General features: G+C 36.9%; 1 protein-coding gene across 1 annotated transcript in view; it reads left to right on the forward strand.

Annotated features, from left to right (window-relative positions):
• Positions 1-22,663, forward strand: part of ITGA1 (integrin subunit alpha 1) — a 73,309-nt gene that overhangs the window by 27,925 nt on the left and 22,721 nt on the right. Inside the window, exons 2-13 of the mRNA XM_039709987.1 lie at positions 626-746; positions 2,998-3,110; positions 4,014-4,102; positions 4,193-4,307; positions 4,962-5,089; positions 10,939-11,087; positions 12,795-12,945; positions 14,527-14,692; positions 18,213-18,286; positions 19,263-19,407; positions 20,416-20,558; positions 22,177-22,320. Coding sequence (XP_039565921.1) covers positions 626-746; positions 2,998-3,110; positions 4,014-4,102; positions 4,193-4,307; positions 4,962-5,089; positions 10,939-11,087; positions 12,795-12,945; positions 14,527-14,692; positions 18,213-18,286; positions 19,263-19,407; positions 20,416-20,558; positions 22,177-22,320 — 1,538 coding nt within the window. The remainder of the gene's footprint in view (positions 1-625; positions 747-2,997; positions 3,111-4,013; positions 4,103-4,192; positions 4,308-4,961; positions 5,090-10,938; positions 11,088-12,794; positions 12,946-14,526; positions 14,693-18,212; positions 18,287-19,262; positions 19,408-20,415; positions 20,559-22,176; positions 22,321-22,663) is intronic.

Consider the following 22,663-nt stretch of genomic DNA (forward strand, 5'->3'; position numbering starts at 1 on the left):
GAAAATTTATTTTATTGTTTTCCAAATATAAATGGTTTACAGGAATTAAGAGAAAACCATATACTTTTTTTGTTTAATATAGATTAAAATTAAATATATCTGAAAGCTTTTCCTCATTCTTTTCCTACGTGGTTTTTCTTCAAAAATTTTCTGATTAATTAAGAATTAAAACTAATTTAAAAATTAGTTATTTCTCTATTTAAGTAACCTTTAGAACTAATTACTTGAGAGATGGAACATTTTGTATTAAATTATTGCTTTAGAAATGAATGGAGCTAAAAGAATAACTAAACTAAACTAAATAACTAAAAAGTTATTTATCCTTAAAGGTGGTAATGTTTTACTTCCTGTCATTGGAATTGATTTTAAAATGAGTGATGGGAATTTGAAAAATATGTTTGGAGTACAGAAGTTCAGTTGCTAACAACTCTGAATTTAGTTATGTATCCATGTATCAGGAAGTATGTTTTAAATCTCTTACAAGCTGTGATACTTGTGCTCCAAATGCCACTTTCAACGTCTTGCACCTTTCATTAAGTCATAATTTAATGTTGGTTTCTTAGAAGTATTTGGGTTTATTTGTACTGCTACACACTAATTTTTTAAAAATACTTTTTTTTTAAAGCTTTCTTTCACCTTGTTTGCACTTCAAATGTTGATGTGAAAAATGCACTGACCTTCAGTGGGCCTCTGGAAGACATGTTTGGGTACACAGTCCAACAGTATGAAAACGAGGAAGGGAAATGGTAAGCTCTCTTATTCTTTTTTTTTTTTTTTTAACTGAACACTCCAAATTATCATGTATTCAGTGACTCAGGTGCTGTGCTTTTATTTTTAAGTTAGGATCAGATTCTGTCAGGCATATTTCTTAAACTTAGGCACAGCCCTTAGGAAATCTGGAAAGATTGGGAGAGAAAAAGATCCACATGTATACCTCCAATTATCTCCTCAAAGACATAAATGACTTCACAAAATGGGTAGATTTTGTCGTTGATGGAAGTGAGAAAGTACTGTGTTTTGCCTGAGCTCTGTTTTTTCCATTCACCAAATGAAATCTTTACCTTTTCTTTCTGTTAATGTATTTACAGTGAAGTTACTTCTACATTAAGTTTTTTTTTTCTAAAGTTTTCTGTCAGGGGTTGTCTAAACTGAATTGTTTAACTCTGTTGGTGGGAAGATTTACTTGTCAAATTATTAATTAGTGCAGTACTCCCTCTGCATGAAGTTACTTCTACATTGTTTTTTTTTTTTTTCTAAAGTTTTCTTTCAGGGGTTGTCTAAACTGAATTGTTTAACTCTGTTGGTGGGAAGATTTACTTGTCAAATTATTAATTAGTGCAGTACTCCCTCTGCCTTCCCTTTTGGAGGGCTAAGTATGTCTTGCAACTGGTAATATATTTGCACTGGGGACCTGGAGCCTTTATCTTAACCTCTCTTTTCCTTCCTGTTGTTCTAAGTAGAGGCTGTATTTTGGCATGCTCACTCATATCATTGCTTCTTGGTCATTTGATAAACACCTGCCTATGCTTTTCCCTTGTTAAACCCCAGAGGCTGACGACTGGGCTGTAGGACTGAAATAACCATTGTATGGTAAAAGGTTTGGGGAAGAGATCTCCATCATTCTTTGCAGCTGGCTCTGGTTTTCCCAGAGCTATTTTGACAATTCTTGGTAAACACAGGGACTCCTGCAGGCTTGCAGGAATGACAGGCAGCATGAGGCTGTGTGACAGACGAGCCAGACTGTTCTGTGGTGAGCAATCACCACTGCAAGTGCTGGGTCTGCCAGACTCCGTAACTCTGACCACCACTGCAATACAGTGCTCAGAGAAATAAAACCACAGAGCCTCTTTTGAATGTGCTGGTTCTTGACTGCTGCAATTGTAGGATGTTTAAATACGCATTTGTATGAGGGTCGTGAGAGAATAAGAATAATGACCTTCTGTGAGCTAATTTAGACCTTCAGGAAATGAAATCCATTCTAGGAGCTGGGATTTTGCAAAGTAAGCCGTATTGTTGTAAGCAGTCCTGAAACCTTTCAAAAGCAAACAATGATATGAGCTGGAAATGGTAGATCTACCAGTAGCCAGACAGCAATATAAAGTAGTGTGGTAGATCTGGATATCTCTGAAATTGAACATCAGAGTTCCTGTAAGTTGTCAGGCTTTCAGGACGTCAGTATTTAAAGCAGAAAACGTGTAAGCTCATAGTTAAAAATATACAAAGGAGCCTTGAGAGGATTTTTCTACTGCAACCTGTAGGGCACCAATAGAGCTTTCCAGCAACAAATGGTCTCTGAACCTGACTGCAGCTTTTTCTCAATAACTTGGGGATTCCCTCGTGCAAAAAGACAAAATAAAACAACCTTTCAGACCACATAACACTCTTTGTGGGGCTCTTTCTTTCTGACAAAGGATCAGCACAGTGGCATGAACTTGATGACCATTGATAATCTCCCAGGGGATGTCAGGCACACCCAACTTCTCTGCATTTCACAATTTTGAAATTTATTTTAATAACCTTTTTTTTAATTAATGACAGGGAAGAACATCTCTTTTACAGTGCTGCTCCTCATTATTTAAGACTAAATTCTTCCTCTGAGTGCTTGTGAGCCTCTCTTTTGGCATTTGGTCTCTGAGTATGGAAAATAGGTTTTCATCTAAGATCTTGTAAGGATCAAGGACATAATAAATAAAGCATATCTTTCCTTCTATATTACTTCTAAGACTTGTTGTCTAGCCACCTATATTGCTTTTATTGTCCTCTGGAATTTTTAAAAGTGTTATTCTATTCTGTAATTTGGTATATAGGCACATTTCCTTTTCATGTCCTTATTATTTCTCTTGCATCTGGACTGGTATAATAGATAATTTTCTTTTTCTTCATCCTGTACTGCTAGTGTAGAGCTTGCTGCAGCTGTCCTCTCTCCGTAAGCTTTATTTGCTCACTTTTGTGCCTTGTTAGAAAGAAGACATTTCAGGTAACTTATTTAATTTGCAGGGTCCTTATTGGTTCACCACTAGTTGGCCAACCTGAGAAAAGAACAGGCGATGTCTACAAATGCCCCGTAGGAAGGGACAGCCCATCACCCTGCACAAAACTGAACTTACCAGGTACGAAAGGAAATAAAGCTGTGTCACAGCTTTCCTAGTGATAATTTGCTTGGGGCTTCAGAGCTAAATGTGAAGAAGTTGTGTTTGTAGCATTACAAATAATTATACTTTAAGGCTTCTCACTATCCTGTGGAAAACATGGTCATACTTTTAGAATGGGTATGTGGTTGTGTTATCGAAATTTTATTATGACTGACATTAATTGACTGTGGTTGGCAGGCCTGGCCATTGAGCCAGGAAGGTCTTGGATCATAATTTCATGGATTATCCTTTCCAAAGCTCTCTGAAACCAAGAGCTTTCATAATGCTATCAGTAAGCTTTTGATAAAAATGTAGCTAGGCTGATGCATCTTATTATGCCAAAGGTAAATATTAATAATTTTTTTTGGTCAAGTCAAGAGATACCTGATGTAGACTGGAAGGAAATTTCTGTTTAATATGAACTTCACTAAATAGACCTGTTGTGATATTTTTTGTCTCCTTGTGTTTCTTGAAAACCTAAACGTCAGTAATGCAACATAACAGTAACAAATAGAAAAGCTATTAAGTCAGTCATAGCAAGACAAGGTAAAAAATGACTTTTTTTACTAATTAACAAAACTCTGTGCGTAGTAGTATCTTGTTTTCATTGTGCTGTTATTTTTACTTTTTTTTCTTTTCTTGCGGTTCAAGAAAACTATTTGAGACAGCAACCCAGACAAATTTTCTGGGATAAAAGCCAGTCTCAGAAATTTTTCTTGATTGTTGCAGTTAAAGAAGGAGGGGGAAGGGTGCTAAAATATTTGATGAAACTGTGTCAGTCTGGGTTTTATTTTAGAAGTTGGAAGCTCCATACTAGGGGATATATAATTTAACATTTTGTTTTCATGTTCCCAAATACTTAACATTTTAATCTATTTATAGCTTCTACTTCAGTTCCTAATGTTGTGGAAGTAAAAGAAAACATGACTCTTGGAACAACCTTAGTGACTAACCCAAAAGGAGGGTTTCTGGTAAGAAAGGACTTTTTGCTAATTTTAAAAGTCTGGTTTTTTTCTCGGATATCATAACAAAAACATTTCACCCTTTCTCATTTTTTAAAGGCATGTGGACCACTTTATGCTTATAAATGTGGACGTTTGCATTACACAACTGGAGTTTGTTCTAATGTCAGCTCCACTTTTGAAACTGTTGAGGCCATTGCTCCGTCTGTGCAAGGTATGCATGCTGCAGGAATTTTCCCGTGTGTCCAAAAATAAAGAGTGCCAAACAAGACAAATGTATACACATAGGCATACTGAAAAAAAATGAACTGCTTAACTTAGCTACCAGCATTACCAAGTTAAGTAAATGTTTTCATTGTCTGTATATAACCTAAATTCTTCCTACTTTTGGAATTTATCTCAGTATAAACAATCATTACAGTGCTATGTAACATCCAAACACAATTGCTAAAAATAGTTGCTTATGTTTTTAACTTATGGCCAAAAGACTCCTTTTAAATAATGACGGCATACTGAGACCCAGTTTAGTGATATACGTAGAAATCTTAAAGACCTGGTCCTTTGAAAAAATTGTAGAAGAATTGATTGATATTGACAAAAGTAGGGGGTCAATGGTAAATACTCCAGTTATGTGATCTTCTTCCATTCTTAAATTTCTGCTTACAAGAAATCTTCTTCCTGATAAAAGGAACACAGGCCATGTGAAATACAATGCAAAAGTTGAGGAATTATAGTTGGCGTGAAGCATGTCAGTTCAGCCACACTACAGAATATTTGTTACATATTGGAAAGGACAGAAGTAGCTGAAGCTATGAGATAAGTCTGACACTTGTTACTGTCAGTTCTTATGTGGCAATTTGTATTTCAGAGTGTAAAACCCAGTTGGACATTGTCATAGTACTTGATGGGTCCAACAGCATTTATCCATGGGAGAGTGTCACAGACTTCCTGAACAGCCTCCTGAGAAACATGGATATAGGTCCTCAGCAAACACAGGTAACATGGTAGATATTTTACTGGGTTTTTTTTAATTTAAGAAGAAAAAACAATTTACAGGAAATGGTAGTGTCATTTATGGACCTTTTCAATTCCAAGAACTTGGAGCAGCAGGATACTGAAGCAAAATAGCTGAAACCACAAGTCAATACTCAGTCATGAAGCAGCAATGTCAGGAAGACTATCCCTCCCCCCACTGCTCAGGCAGTCTGGAGAAACCAACTTTCTAACCTAGAGACAAAAGTTAAGTGCATTAAGTGAGGCTGCTTGAACACTGTCCTTTCCCACTTCCTTCCTCTCCACAGCCCCTTCTTGTCTTCCTTTGTACTTCATTGCACAAAGGTCATTTCTGCTCTTCTGAAGCACACATGCGTGGTTTGGACAGCTTTTGATTGTAAGCTTTTTGGAGCAGCGTTCTTAGTCCTGTGGAACATCGGGCATGCAGCTTTTAAACCTTGAGATCCTAATTAACGAGTGGCTGTTTAGCTGCATGTTATTAATGGCAGAAGCTGCATTTATATAATAAGTGGAGAGGGCCAAATTCCCAGCTGCTATAAATCAATGCCGTTCCATCAGAATTAATGGAGCTATGACCAATTACCCCCTGAGGATCTGGCATATGTCCCACCCGCTGTTTAACAGATTATGTAAATATCAGTTCTAAAAGAACTCTGGGAAGGGGAAAACAGTTGAGTCTGGGATACATATTAACACAAAAAGCTTTATTGACAGCAACAGAAGAAACTGTTTCTTCCTTTCCTTTCTCTATTTTCCACCTCTCGAAATCAAGGGTTTTCCAGGGCCTCTGTAATAAATTATATGCCACAGGAAGTTTTGCAATGTTGTGTTAGCTCCTAACATTCAGCTCCTGCCTTCACAAAGGAGACTGTGAGAAGATGTAAAGGATATCTCTGTCTGCAGAGAGTTATACATAATTTTCCATGTTGATTGGGGTTTTCAAGTTACCACCCAGGTCCTCTGTTGTCTGTACTGAACGCTGGATGATAATATCACTTATAAACTGTCAATATCACAATCATATCCTGTTATTTTAAACACACTCTTCTTCAGATATTGTGAGGAAGAAGAAAAAACACTTTGTCAAATTCTGCAGAAACGAAAAAATTCTTTCTGTTCCCTTAAACAGATGATTACTCAAACACGTATAATTTTGAAATACTTAAATCTGAACTTCCCAGTACAGAGCATTGGCTGCATGGAAATCATCACTGTCTTCTGCCCAAAGGTCTTCATGGGAGTGGTACGCAGGGCAATTAACTCCACTGCACCTTCCCTCCTCTTCCTTACCCAGCAACTCCTAAATTTTTACAATGCCACACCTCTGTTATGTTCAGTTTTGGAATACTGCCTTGTCTGTGTGGCTCAGCTGGTGCACAATAGGTCCCTCTCTGGCCTGCACTCCAGCAGCCTCCCATCTCCACCTACAAAATCCCTTGTGCCCACAGTTTGGCATAGCTGCCCCTCTTCTCACACGTACACATATTCACTTGAGGACGTCAGCTTTGGCATCTGGCTGCTGCAGAGCAGAAACATTTAGGAGGGAGATAAGAATGGGATAAGGAGGAGAGAGACTGAAAAACTGGAAATGGATGACAAAAGCTCAGTGGAATTTTCTCAGTTCCTCTTACCTTCCTCCTTCTCCAGAGCACATCTCATCTCTCCCCTCTCCTGTGAGCCCCCTGCCTGGGGACCCTGCTGCATCTGAAGTTAGTAATGAGTTTATACTCTGTCCCCCACCCACTCTGTCTGCTTTCTCAGAAAAAAAATGTTTAAATGACTATACAATAGGGAACAGGAGAAACAACAGAGCAGGCTTATTTATCCCCTCTCCTCTGGGAGCCCAGAAGAGAAGCATAGGAACAATAATATACTTTTGTCTGTTTAAAGTGATTTTTCCAATTTAATTTTTTATTACCATGTATGTAGAAATCAGTGGACTTTCACTGACTTAAGATTGTTTTGCACAGGAAAGGAATGAGGTGATTACAGAATACCTCCTTAGCAGATTGGGTGTGACTTGTTCAAAACTGTTTTGATTAGATGCTTTTGAGATTTTTTTCCCCTCTTACCTCCTTAATGAACAATGGTCATTAGACTTGTAGCAAGTCAATAGAAATTGCTCAGTGTCCCATGTCTGGCAGATTTAAAAATGAAAGACTGAAGTTTCAGATGCAGAAAGTCAAAGTTTATGGTATTTTTTCTTTCCCTTCCTCTTTCTCTTCTCCAGATAATGTACAACACCATACTGATGATTAAGTTGCATGTCTTGAGTTTTGGGATAAAAAAGTAAATGGAAAGTGATTATAGAAAAGTGGAAAAAGAAGGAGGAATTATGTAGAAATAATAGAAGTAGGAAAAAAATCGAAATATTTCTCTAGGCTCTTTTTTGCCTAATTTTTAACTGTGTTGGAGATAATTATCTTTTTACTGTGGAAGGGTACGTTTTTTAACCATTTACATATGAGTAATGTAAATTTCTGTGGATTTCTCTCAAAAAAGAAAGGAGGATACTTGAATAAGATCACTTCTAGCTTTAAAGCTATGCTGGAAAGGCCTTCAGAAATCTTTAGACTGTTTCTATTTTTGCATTATTATATAGGCAGTTAGAGATGTTTGGCCTGTACCTTTCTGTGTCTCCAAAGGTGGTGTACTGTATCAGTACACTAATAAGTCATGACATGTCATCTCTTATGATTAGCTTTGTCTTCAGAATAACAGAAGTGTATTTAAGAGATACGACAAAGATTGAGGATGAAGAAAGGTCTTTGCAAGAGTTTACAAGTAACTTGTGTTTTGAAATAAACAAAATGTGGGAGAATTATTTTTTTGTTGTTGTTCAGATGCCTTTAAAAAGATCTCCTTATGAAAAAATATATTATCCATTAATGTTTCCCAAGGCATCTCTGCTTTTCTTTTACATGAAATATCAGTACATCCAAAAATATTCCTGATTTCTCTACCCATCCCAATGCCGAAAACTAACATAAGATTTCATGTACCAAATGGTTTTCCTTTCATTTTGTTATTTTAGTTTTTGGTTTTTGCCAAATTGATTAGCTTAATAATTTATTGGGAAAGCCAGAATGTCCTTTCCAAATAAGGGTCTGTATTCATTTATAGGACAACAATAAATCATAGCCCTGAGAACGGCTTTGTTCCAAAGTAGAACAGTCCATCACTTGCCTGTCCTCTTGTACAACACTTTTCACAGGAACTGGGGACAATTAAAGAATTATTCCCTTGTGTAATGTCAAAGCCATGGAATGCTAGGGAAGGGAACATAAACTTAAGAATTACAGGAATGTTCAATAGATTATGGTCAGTAATGCTGGGAAAAATAATAGGTTCTCTGGAGTAGAGCAGAATTATGTCCTTCTGTGTAGCACTATTGCATTTTCCAGATATAAATTAAACAAGAAAATCAAAATATACGATGCCTGTAAGCATCATTCTTAGGGGCTTGCTGAAGTCCCATAAAGGCACATATGCATCATGTAGAATGTCACTTTTAGTTTTTCAAAATAAGATGAAAAGGCTATATAAATTCAAACCTTCATTGGTGTCTAATAGAATATAACTCTAATTTTGCAAGGTGATCAACCTGTGATCCTGTAGGAGACTGGAACATGAAGCCTAGCAGCATTTTCTCAGAGACTTTTTGTTACCTTTTATTGAGGAATGGTTCATCTTTGATACCATGGAATATATAGAAGATGATGATCAGTGTTTTCAAAGCTAGTGCTAAGGAAGGGTCGCACATGACAGTTGTATCCCATAAGATAACCACATGCCCCCCTTCCTTCCTGATTTACAAGCTATGCTGCACAGTGCAGTTTTCAGACTCAGATGTTCTTCCCATTCACTTCCTGAGAAGGAAATGCTCAAAATGTGTACTTGCTGTGATCATGGACATTTCCTTTCAAACAGGAAATTATACAACTCAATGTCAGCCTGTAATCATTTTTAGGAAAATGACAACACCAACATGGGTTTCTAGAATCATGAAAGACTGGCAGATGCTTTTCATACTGGCAGTCAATAGATGATCTCATTATTGGTACCTCAAAATCTGGAGAAGGAGCCGTGAATCCACACCAAACAGCTTCCCAGCATACTATAGTCTCTGGCTACAATTGGTGCATGACACCGGAATTTTTAACCCATTACTCCTCCTCCAGAAAATCAAGCATGATGCAAATCTCTTGTTCATCACCAGTTCACAGCAGTTTTTCTAAAAGACTTAACAGCATCCTATTCAGATAATGTGGTGTGTCACTTTAGATTCATTCCAGAAAATAGTTGCTTTGGAGGGAACAGGTTAAAAATTTCATCTTCAGGTTGTAGTTTATTCAGTGCCACATGAGTGTTCTGAGTGATGAGACAGAGTGTGCCCTGGTTGGTTCTGTAAACACTGCACTGGGTTAATAGCCCTCAGCTCACAGGAACATTGCAGCCTCTGCATTCTCTCTGCTGCAGATGGAAGAGGGCATAGCTCCAAGAGACAAATATCTGAAAGGCAGCAACTTGTAATAAGTTTGAGCCTACATCAGTTCTTACAGATTTGACTGTGTTTTCAAAAAGATATGAAAATTCAGTGTGATATTTTGGTATGTGATAGATTTTGCTATCACATGCGAATATAATTATAGTCCCATAATAATTTGTAACTAGCATTTCATAATGATCATATTCTTGATGTTTACTGTGAAATATTTATCCAATTCTAACACTTCTGCTACAAGCAAACAAATGCTTTGCAGAATCTGAGAGGCTATGAAAGTACCTTAAAAAAACCCTGTAAAGCAATTGTAAAGTACATACTAAGCCACTTCTAAAGTAATATGATGGCAGAAACATCCCAGAGGTCTTATTGATCTTCAATAACTTAATGCTAGAGTGCTTTTAATAATAGATGAGTGAGTTATAAATGCCTCACAATACTACATTATCCTAAATAACACCTATAAATTGCCATGTGTAACGTAAAATTGAAATATGCTAATGGAACATTGTGTGGCTTCTTCCCAGTAAAAGCTGTCAGGAACTTGCCAAAATATTAAAACTGACAGAGATGAATGGTAGAAATTAATTAATATTTAAGAATATTGCTCATCTTTTTATTCCACTCTTGGTTTTGCAGCAGGTTTCCTCAAGCATTTTGTGGTTATTGCACAATCCCTTGTGTTAATCTTCCAGACAAAGACTTGTTCTGCTAAGGTCATCTACAGGCTTTACATTACCCTCCCCCATCCCAAAGCCACCATTTCCTTCATGTTTTACCCTCTGGTACTTGTCAGGTGATACTTTGACTTATCTCCTGCTGGGAGAACGTGCATGTCATGGATGTCCCTGCTGTCTTCATCAAGATAAGAATAATTGCATCTTCCTGTTTCTAGGCTAAATTTAGAGTAAATAAACTATTGGATATAGGAATGTTATATTTGAGTGGAATGAAGAGTTGTGAGTGAGCCACAAGGAAAACATTTTTGTGGAGTTGTGACTGATGGCTGGGGTGTTGGTCTGCTTGGCCTAGAGGAGACCAGAACTCCCATCCAGATTGCCTCAAGCCAGGAAAACCAAGGACTTGAGACAGCTTTTGGCTTTATTCCAGTTTTTAATAAAAGCAATTTAGAAACTTCAAAATGTTTCATGAGACTGTCATCTAGCTAGTCTTGCTCAAACTCATATAGGTGTTTCATCCTTGGGAAACACAAAGAGTTCAATTCTTCTCCTGGCTGTAAGTACAAACAGACATTTACCCTACTGCAAGAGGCAGGGATATTTTCTTTAAGGGCAGTTGATTTTAAAACATGAACTCTGTGTTTCAGGTTGGAATTGTTCAGTACGGACAGACTGTAGTCCATGAATTTTACCTGAATACATACTCAACAACAGAAGATGTGATGGCTGCAGCCTCGAGAATACGCCAGCGGGGCGGCACACAAACCATGACAGCCTTGGGAATAGACACGGCCAGGTATGCAGGCAAGGTCCTGTCCTGCACGTGGGAGAAACGAGCAGGGCAGGGTGGTGATTCTGATTTTATGTATTAAAAACATGGTATGGCTAAAGTCTGACTTCATTTTAGCTAAGCTAGCATCATTTGTGAGGAAGGTGGACAAGCAGACTCTATCCAGCACCTAGAGCAATTGAGTACGAAAGGCAGCTGCCTCCTGAGTGGAGGAATTAGGAAAATATAATAGATATGGAACAAGATTGTAGGCCTAAGCAAAGAGCTGACAATATCTGACGTCCACATAGAGCAGGTAGGAACGGTGTATGTAGAGGGATGAAGAAAATCAAGTTTTCCAGAGGAAAAACAAAAAAATAGAATTTTTTATGTTAATTTGTTTTCATTCTGAAGTTGAATATTACAATGTTTGGATCCACACTTCTTAGAAGTTCTAAAAATTTTCTATGCTAAATCTTTGATGCTTCTCAATCATTGGGAGATTAAATACCTGTTGTAGCAATAAAAATATTTAGAAACGCTTCTTTTATGAGAAAAATGAAATCTGACTTTTATAGAACAGACAGTAAATATAAATCTCTCAGAAAATTTCAAACCGTACAACGTTGTCCTGGTATCTGTTTTCTTTTCTGGGTTTGTTTTTTCCATCACAAAAAGTGTGCTTTTATTTTACAAAAGATTGCATTCACTCTTTACAAACAACCATTTAATGAAATATGCAGCATCCTTCCGATGAACAATTTGATTATCTGACCAAAGTTTTGTTGATGTGGTGTACAATTGAATTCTTATATATTAAGGCTTTCCTGAGATATGGGTAGAAGCTTGAAGATTCCAAACAAGTTCATGAAAGCAGAGCCAGTTGAGAATTGCCAAGTTTTCAGAAACCACATCTAGTTCGGAAAGCCCCTGTGTACCACAAACTACAGCAGGCTTGTATATACAGAAACTGTCATCAAAAGCTTCCTCTGTTCTCACAGTCATCCCCCCTTGGCCATTTTCAGTGGTAAATTTCAGCTTTCACTCATGTGGCCAGTCCTAGAATTCTGTGGTATTTTTCTGAAAAGAGGAAGCCCTGCTTCCTTCCTTCTCCTCCAGAGCCCTAATCCAGCCTTGCCTTGTTAGGTCCAGAGTCTGGGCAAACAGTGGCCTGAAACCTCTGAACCTTGCCCATCTGCAACTGTAACATTCAAGTGGGTGCCCCAGCCTGCCTCCATTTACCTGCAGCCTATTTCTGCCATGTCCCCAACCCCAGTGCTAATTCACATAGGTGTGCAGAGGTGTGCTGGTAGCTGAGTAAATAGTTTGACCACTTGAAGTGCTGATGTAGCATGGAAGTAGGTGAGGGCTTTCTACGTGGGTTTTTAGAAATGTAGGGTGTTGGCTGGGTCTCTTTTTAAGATGCCAAAAGCTATTTTAAAGTGCTAGAAGTTTATTTGTAGAGGGGAAGAATTTTTCACTATCCAGATTTGTATTTTCTGCTATTGCTCTCAAGTGAGTGAATGATGAATGAATGCTTGTGAAACTTTGGCTGTGAACTGTCATGTAAGTTCCAATTGCAGTTGTTTGTATTTGTTCATGGCTAACATTAATCTCCATTTCCTGATTCCTAGTTAATATAAAATCTTGTAGTTTATGGTTGGCTATGCAAATATGATGCATGTGCTAAATGCTGACATTGCCTTTCTCCAAAACGCTTTATGGTCCCTTTAGGGAAGAAGCTTTTACTGAGGCTCATGGTGCACGAAGAGGAGTACAAAAAGTAATGGTTATTGTGACTGATGGGGAATCACATGACAACTACAGATTACAAGAAGTGATTGATGATTGTGAGGATGAAAACATCCAGAGATTTGCTATTGCTGTAAGTGAAATTTAATGGGAAAATTCAGAATGTTAAAAGCATGTTTCATCTTCCAAATGCAATTTCAGTTTTAGAAGTTAATTCACAAAATCTTTATGGAAATATAACTATTTCAGAGAGGAAAAAGCTGAAAAAACCATTAAAATTTTGCTTTCTGATTTTATAGCATATAAGAAAAGCAATTTGTCTGTCTTCCTTGTGATGATGTGTGTGTATCTGTGTGAGGAAAAAGGAGGAAGAGTTTGAGGGAGGGTTTTAAATCAAATCCTCTTTTTTAAAAGCAACACTGAGCAAAGGGACTAATACAATTCTAAGCAACTTCTATGGAAACATTACCAATTTTTAAAAAAGGCAAATGTAAGCCATCAAAAAATACTTGTTCATTATGTCTGTGTTTTATGCTTGCTTTCTAAAGCTGTCATTTTCATGCTAAGCATGCTAAACAGTAGCTGAATGAGAATAGAGGTTAACCCATATCAAGAAATATGAAAGCATTACTTATGTATTTGGTGTTAATACTGAACTATATTTGTGCATTTTATGCTCAAATCTATTTTCTGGTCTTAGTTTTTAAGGCACATTGGGTTGTTGCCTTTTCACTGCTTTCTTTGTCTTACTATCTTATTTTTTGGTAAAATAAGGTGGTATGAAACCATGAAACTTAAAGATGTTATACTTAATTTAAAGAAAGATATAAACCGAAGGTTGAGTCCAGCAGCACACAGATTTTCAGTTGTTTTCTTCATAAAATTAGAGATAACTAAAGAAAAAGTTGTCCTTGACACTGTAACAGTTTTAGCAATAAAATCCCAGTTTAGAACCAAACATGAATTGTGCCAGTGGGCTAAGATGCTAGACCATAGGAATTTGGTTTCTGTCTCTCTCTCAAATCAAGTTTAGTCTATAGAGCCCTTTTTCATATGAAAAATGTCTGTTTGTCTGGGAATTAAGAGAAGTGAGGTTTTTTTGCTGAGGTATCCTGAATTGTTACAGCAATGTTGTTAAAACTGCAAATCAAATCTAAAGTCTTGTATTGTGTTGAAGTTGTTAACACTGAATGGAAGTGTCGTTCTTATATGTATTTGTAGGGCAAATCTTCACAGAATAAGGAACTATTCTATGCCTAATCCACTTGTCAGTAATTGGATGTATAGCATGTTATGATAAAAACTGGTGGATATGCAGAAGCCAGTGTAATTGTTCTCTGGGTTGGAAAGTGTTTAGTTGGTTTTTCCCTAAATCATGGTGGACTTCAACAAATCAGAGAACGAATTATTACGATTTTGTGAAGAAGGGGTGAAAAATACAGTTGAGGATAGCAGACATCACACCATACTGTTGCTCTGTTTCCTGTCAAATGATATTTTCAAAAAAACAACTGAACCATCATATAGTTCTGTTCTCCATGAGAAAGAATGGCTTCAAATCAATTTGAGTGAGGTTTTAACAAAACAAATTAAGGTTAGATATGATTTTCCACCATTCTCTGACAACTCACCTCAATGATATCTTTTTAAACAGGTTATAAAACATATGCTTGACTCTTTTTTGGTTTCTTTGGGTTTCTTTTATTTCCCTTAGATTCTTGGCAGCTACAGCAGAGGAAATTTAAGTACTGAGAAATTTGTAGAGGAAATAAAATCAATTGCCAGTAAGCCTACTGAAAAGCATTTTTTCAATGTCTCAGATGAATTAGCTCTTTTAACTATTGTTGAAGCACTTGGAGAGAGAATATTTGCCCTGGAAGGTATGACATTATTTAAAATTTTACTTTATGCCTGCATTACAACTGAAACAAATAAACAACTGTTTTTATCTTCCTTTGAAATGCATTCTGCTATGTGAAATTTATTATGTAATTATTTCTTCCATGCTGGTTATAAAAATATTTTATAATAGGCATCAAAATAGTAGATACAGATGTGACTATATGCTTAGGAGTTAGAGGCTGTGGAGACAATAGCCTAAAAGGGTAAGTAACCAGAAGTGTTTTAATGTGATAAATAGAAAGTTGCCCACTTTTAGGTGAAAAACATTGCCAGATCATACCCCAATTACCCTATGATCATCTGGTTTTCTGGCAATGAAAAACATTGCCAGATCATACCCCAATTACCCCATGATCATCTGGTTTTCTGCCTAAATGCTTAGGGTCACTTTTTGTTTAATTATTAATTACAGCATATTTTACTATACAAATTAGCATGGACTTGCTGTGTAGGGTTAACACAATATGATTTTCCTTTGGGAAGGTTCACAGTGTTCAGATTTTAGCACAGAAAAGTCATTCTCTCATAAAGTCTGCTTACATTCTCCATCCAAACGAGACAACACTGCCCAAACCACTGTTTGTTTCAAGTACTATGGGTAACAAGAGACAGAGTTTATTAGTTATAAATTATACTGGCCACCTCTGAAGGGATTCATGTAGTACAAAGAAAACATCCATCTATTTGGACTATTTTTTCAACACTTTGACTTTCCAAGTAGCAAGAATAGTGTAGTTTATAGCTGGAACAAAATAAAAGGTCGACTTGAATGTACAAAATTTAGAGAGTATTTTCAGTTTTTTTACATTGGAGTTGTATTTCTCAGACATATTTAGATTTTTTTAGTGTATTATTTAGTTTGGTCAAATATTAATGTTTTCAGCTATTATTAAATATTTTCAGCAATAAAAATTTTATTAAAATGTAATTTATATGTTCTTTTTTACATTCTGGATGATTTTGTTTCCTCAGCTTTGCAATAAATTAATTTGAGGAGAATCTAATCTCTCTAAAGCTCAAAGTTTAGCCTACTTAGGGCCATTGAGTACTTCAAAGTTAATTGAACAGGGTGCTCTTTTTTTATGTCACTGTGTACTAAGAATACACTTTCAGTAGGAAATAGTTGTTCAAACAGAAATTGAAAACTTGGTTTTCAATTCGTCCCTTGTACATTTTAAAAAGTGAGAAAAATATTTGCGTTTCATTGTCAGAATAAAATGTTAGTTACATCTTTTAGCTATAATGAATATAGAATATGAAGTTAATTAATGTTGCAACAGGTGAAGGATGTAAGACCTAGCATGACTAACTTTTTGAAAATCTAATTACTTTCATTACTGCCAAAAGGCATCTTGGTTTGCAGATTTTCTGTAGGAACACAGAGATTTTCAAATAAGACACCTGCAGTATGAGATGTGACATGTCTCCTCCTTGACCTAAGTCCCAGAAATCATGTAATCTGTCTGCAAGAGAATAAGAATAGAAATGAAAATGGGATTTTAGCTTTTTGTCAAAGCATAGCAAGGTCAAGCTGCTCCAGCGGATTGGAGCTAGATAATACTGACTAAATAAATATGCTGATTCTTGAGGCATAGTTTACTGTCCTATCCCAAAACCTTGCAGTTGTATTCTGGATTCACAATTATGTCTATGCATTTTTCTGGTGGTGGAAGCAAGCAGGTTAATTCTGTGCCCTGCAGCTTTTGACAAGCCAGCTTATTGGTTGTGTTTAATTGGAGATTAATTAGCTCTGTACATAGTAGCTTCTGTGCATCACAAGAACCTTGTTCGTTGAAATTTGATATCTGAATCTGTTTAAATTCTCAATATAAATTGCTTCTTGCTAATGTAGTAGTACATTTGATTTTTTTTTCTTGGATTTCTTAATTTCATTTTGGTTCTTTAAAAAATTCAAATAAAAATTGAGAGAGATTTGAAAAATCAAATCCAACAAAAACTCCTGCTTGACAGCCAGTGAATTTTTACACATAATCTTTTTCATATGCCTCTGTGTCTCATGGCACGGACGTTGCTTTTAACAGCAATTTTATGTTTTATCCAACCCATAGGCAGGCACAAATGTTTTTTCACAAAATATCCTTTGTAAGATGCTTGGCAGTTTAAAACTGAATGGAAAGTTAGGATAAGGGCCATTATCTAAGTAGTATTTTGAGCCGCACACTCAACAGTACCAGCTTTGTCCTCTGCATCAGACTGTGAGAATCCTGTCTTTCTCAGCTCATTAAGGAGCATCCTTTACTGCATGAAAATATTGTTCATCAGCAGATGTGCAGCTTAAGAGTTTTGTGCCTAAAAATGACTTGTTCAGACTTAGCAAAGCAGCTACATCTTGTGAAACATGATAGTCTTCATTTGTATGTCAAACACTGTGTATTTGAGATCATGTCTCCTTCCTACAACTGGCTGTAAATTGCCACAATTACGAAAGCCATCATGTCCCCGGGAGCAACTGCGTGGGTTTAGTTGCTGAGTATGAAAAGTTCAGCATCATTTAATAGTCCAGATGCCTGAAATTCATGCAACCTTGGCTTGCTATGGCTCAGTTTCATTAACACAGTTGAACGTTTGCTGCAGCATTCAGCTGGTAGCAAACTGTGAACTCTTTCTGGACCAGTGTCAGAGAAGATTTCATAGCTTGCCTCTGCTATCTGTTAGCATAACTTGCTCTCAAGGAAGAATCAACATGCAGAATATAGTTTCCTTTACCACTTTGCAAAATAGTCCTTGACTATTAAGGGCTGCTTATCTTTCTTTTAAGTAAAGGAAAAGGCAGAACTTTTTCTTCCCTGATGATATTTCAAGTTTACCTGGAAGAAAAACAGCCCATCAAAGTTTAATAACTAGCATATGACTACTTGACAAGATACTGAAGCTAGTACAAAATCATAATAATGATAACTTTTTTATACACAGTCATTTAAGAGAATCAGATCTTCTTGTAATTTTTTGGGCGGGATTATCATTCCCAAGCACTTTGCTGAGGCTTATGAATGTTGAACAGCAGAGATTTTCCTATGTTGTTTTTGCAAAGGTTCATACAAACATCAAATGGTTTTCATTTAAAGTTCCTCCAGCTGCCTACAAAACTTTAGTTGCTTGAATACGAGGCCAGGGTTACATGGCTGGTGTTTTATTGTTCACTTAGCTCAAGTGGAAAATGGCTTAACCATATTAATCAAACATTCCAAACATACTTACCATCAGCCTGAGTTCAAATCTGGTCAGTTTTAGCCCAGCAACTTTGTTGGACAAGTTCTGAGACATGATCTTAAAATGGAAATTCCCGTACTTAATAGTAGCATTCAACACAGGTCTTTATTTCTGTGTTGATTATAAAGCTCTATGGTTTTATAGTCTGAATAAATTAGTTAATTATGCTATCCTTTACAATCATATGATCATTTTCATAACACTTTTCAGTTACTTTTCCAGATTGGAATGAATTTATTTTTGAAACTTATTTTTTTCTTTTAATAGCAACAACAGACCAGCAGGCCTCCTCTTTTGAAATGGAAATGTCTCAAGCTGGTTTCAGTGCTCATTATTCTCAGGTAAACCAACGGTTTGAAGATAGAAGTTATTTTACAAAATAGGTTTTTGCTGGTGGTTCTATGAATTTGGAGTAAGTGTTTCAGATTTCTTTGTATAGTCCTGTTTGCTGTTAAAAGTTTTGGAGTGTCCTGTAATCCAGTTACCTTTTTTGTAAAATGTATGTAAAGAATATTTATGAACAATAAAAGCTTAAGAGAGTACATATACTTCACATGAACTCTAAACTTAGTGTTCCCATAGCTTTCTGTCAGGAAAATAGCCTAGAAATATGTCAAGAAAGATTGAGTAAAAACTTTTTACTAGAGCTCTTAGTGACAGAACAAGGGGCAATGTTTTAACTTGAAAGACAGTTCCAGAGCAGGGCCACAAAGATGACCAGAGGGCTGATGCACCTGTCCTGTGGAGACAGGCTGAGAGAGATGGGGTTATTTAGCTTGGAGAAGAGAAGGCTCCAGGGACACTTTAGAGCAGCCTTCTAGTATTTAAAGGGGGCTTATAAAAATGGGGGAGAATGACTTTTTACATGGGTAGCTAGCGATAAGACAAGGGGGAAGAGTTTTAAACTAAAGGAGCAGAGGTTTAGATTAGATGTTAGGTAGAAATTATTTACATGGAGCAAAGTAAGGCACTGGAACAGATTGTGCAGAGAAGCTGTGGATGCCCCACCCCTGGAGGTGTTCAAAGACAGGTTGAATGGGTCTCTGAACAAACTGGTCTAGTTAGTGCATCTCTGCCATGGCAATGGGAGTTGGAACTGGATGATCTTTCAGGACATTTCTACCCAAGCCTTTCTATGACCCTATGACTGTAGGATCCATGCCATAATAGGAAATGCAAGGCTAACTGTGTAAATACACAGGAAGCATTACCCAAATGTGAGCATCCTCAACCATGCATGATGATGGTTGAGGATGATTCACATAGAAAAAAGATGATTCACATAGAGAACAGGCTTTTTGTTTTACTCTCCTTAAGGATTGGATCATGCTGGGAGCAGTTGGAGCATATGACTGGAATGGCACAGTGCTCATGGTGAAAGACACTGGTATTTCCATGCCAACTAATGACACCTTTCGTGACAGGCGTTCAGAGAGAAATGAACCTCTTGCAGCCTACCTAGGTAAGGGAAAGAGCCTACCTTGCAACACTTTTCAACAAATTCTACAAGACATCTCTCAGAGCTCATTCAAAAAGAGTATGTTAGAGAATATTTTACATGCCAGGATCCTGGGAGAAAGTCTACTCTCTGATTTTCATGTTCTTCTAAAAAAATAAGTAACAACTCCTACAACTAGAAAACAAGTCCAAACATAGAACTAAGTACATCTAGACTTTCCCAACGGAGATGTTTAACCTGTTCAAAGAAGATTTCACAAATTCCTCTAGTATTGTTATCAAGTTTTCTATGCCTTTATAGGTAAAAAGCCTTATACAATATTAAGTCCAAATATTTGCTTAAAATTTGGCTGTTTTCTGTCACTCAATGGACAAAACCAGTAAGACAAACATCTTTTTTTTATAATAATGTTTTGCATATTGGCAGGTTATGTTTCTACCAAAAAGCTTCAGTGGCCTTGCTCCCTCCTCTACGTCTTGCTTTCTATACCTCCTGCTTCTGTTTGCTCTGTTATCTCATTTAAGTCATACTTCCACTGACAAAGAATCAATGCTAGAATATTTTAATGATTTTCCCTAAGTACACTTTCTTCATTGCCAAATGCCTTTAGCTGTTGCCTTTTATTACAACTCCAATTTGGTAATGTAATTTGCAAATTAAGATTGTAAACTCCCATAATACTTGCAACTCTTTCATGGTTTTAATTTCACTGCAAATTTTTCAAGTCAAAGTTGTCAAATTGTTGTTAATATTAAAGAGAATAGATGTAGGTTCAAAATGCCCCCAGAATCACTTTTTGAAGACTCCGTGGGTTTGACAGCAGGTCAGTGACAACTGTTCTTTGAAAGCAGGTTTTCAACCAGCTATTCATGGGTTATTTCTTACACTGTGTAAGAATGGCAAAGTGAATATGGCTCACCACCCTGGGAACAGGTTTAATATTTAATATCACAGCAAGTATTTCTGATGCATTCTGTGTGTATTGCATCTTGATTTCTTTCCACTCCCTAGGATATACTGTGAATTCAGCACTGACACCTGGAGGTGTGCTGTACATAGCAGGACAGCCACGATACAATCACACTGGCCAAGTTATCATTTATAAGATGGAAGGAAAAGAGGTGCAAGTGATTCAGAGGTTAAATGGAGAACAAGTAAGTATGTATTCACAATTAACATACAAAAGAAATAAGCAGAAGAAATAATAAGTATTTCAAATGACAACACATTAGAAGAGCACATGAAACTGGGAGTTAATAAGCAATATCAGAAGGAAAAGTTAGGCAGACTCTCAGGTATAATTAGCCATGTGAATTGTACTGTATGATAGATCCTTGGGAATTTTGTCTTTGAAGGTTAACTCTTCACTAGTGTCAAAGTGGTTGTTGCCATCTCTGTAGATGCAATTTTTTCTCTCTGCTGAAGGAAGAGCATGTCACTGGCAGGAAAGAGTTTTGACAAGTAGGATTCTGTGCAAGAGCATCTTCTGGGATAGACTGAAGTACTGAATAGTTGCTTATTACACTGGGTAGCAGCTTAATGAGAGCTATTGCTGTAGGATGAAAAATCCCCATGTAATTGCATAATTATGGATGGCATTATTAAGATAATATTATGCTTATGAGAATTGAGAGATGTGCCTATTCTCATCTCCCCAGGCTGCAGTATCAGCTTCTCTCAGGAGCATTCAGGTTACCTAATTTTCATCTATAGCTGATGTCTGCAACTCAGCTAATCAATCAGTCAATCAATCACTAAATCAAACATTTTAGAGTCAAGGAACTAAAGTAGGTATGGGCCTATTCAGCCTTGAGAAGAGACAACTGAGAGGGGACCTCATCCCTGTCTGTCAGTGCCTGCAAGGAGGGCTCAGAGCAGGGACAGGGCTCTGCTCCAGGTGCCAAGCAATAGGACAAGAGGCAACAGGGCAGTGGGTGATGCACAGGAAATTCCACCTGAACATGAGGAAGAAATGCTTTACTTTGTGGGTGACCCCTGGAATGGATTGTCCTGAGGGATTTTGAGTCTCCCTCTCTGGAGATATTCAAGAGCCATCTGGACACAATCCTGTGCCATGTGCTCTGGGATGACCCTACTTCAGCAATGGGTAGGATGACCCACTGTGGTCCCTTCCAGCCTGACCCATTCTGTGATCTTTAAGGTTTGAGACATCTGGATTACTTGAAGCATCTCTGTGAGAGGAGATGTATCTTGGACTAGAAGAGGCTGCTTCTCCTGTTAAGTGTAAAGGAAGTGCAGGGTATCTTGCTTATCTATGAATATAATCAGATAAATCCTGTAGCTCGTACCTGATCTATGAATGTATCCATCTCTTCAGGTAGATTTTGTTCCTCTGAAAATAATAACTTGAGAATTTTGGTGACTGTCTGCACTGAGCTGTCTCAGAGCTTTTGTCCAAGCTTTTTTTACTTGTTTTTTGAAGATAAAACTAGCTTTCCCAAGATACTCTTATTCCAATGCTGTCTAAGAGGTCATACTCCCCACAACAGGTAGAAAGCACCCTTTTATCCTTTCAAACTCAGAAGAGTTGAAAGTTGAATGGCCCACTTGTTGATAAAAAAAATCAGACAACAAATGCTAAAACTGAAAACAAGCTTCAATGACAAACATCTAGCTAGACCAAAAATATCTAGCTAGTAAAGAAAATTTATGCCTAGTTGTTAAAATGTTGCAAGCAAGTAGGTCAGTGAAAAGGAAATGCAGCATGATGTTGCTGACGCTGTCTCTGATGTATACTTTGCTTTCCTATAGATTGGATCATACTTTGGGGGTGTTATTACCACAGTCGACATTGACAGGGACTCATTTACAGACCTTCTTCTTGTTGGAGCTCCTATGTATATGGGAACTGAGAAAGAGGAGCAAGGGAAAGTATATGTTTACAGTCTGAACAAGGTAAGGTGATGACTTTTATTGAACAGGTATAGACCATGCTTTTTATTGCCTTCTTATCCTTATTTTAAAGAAATACTGTAATTTGAACTGGGGAAGATGAGCTGTTGAAAATAGGGGAAAATGGTTTAGACAAATGAGATTATAATTCAACTTAATTTTAAACTCTATTCTCAAACGAGAGTATTATGTAGATAAGTACTTATTGTATTATGTAGATAAGTACTATATTTTATAAGCTGAAATTTGGCACAAATACAAATTTATAGGATTACTTTTCTATCACTTTTTTTTGCTTTCATGGATTAGGGAATGATAAAGTTTATCCATCCTAAAAGTGTGATAT

This window comes from Passer montanus, unplaced genomic scaffold (genome assembly GCF_014805655.1).
Source record: "Passer montanus isolate IOZ18808 unplaced genomic scaffold, ASM1480565v1 scaffold22, whole genome shotgun sequence".
NCBI lineage: Eukaryota > Metazoa > Chordata > Aves > Passeriformes > Passeridae > Passer > Passer montanus.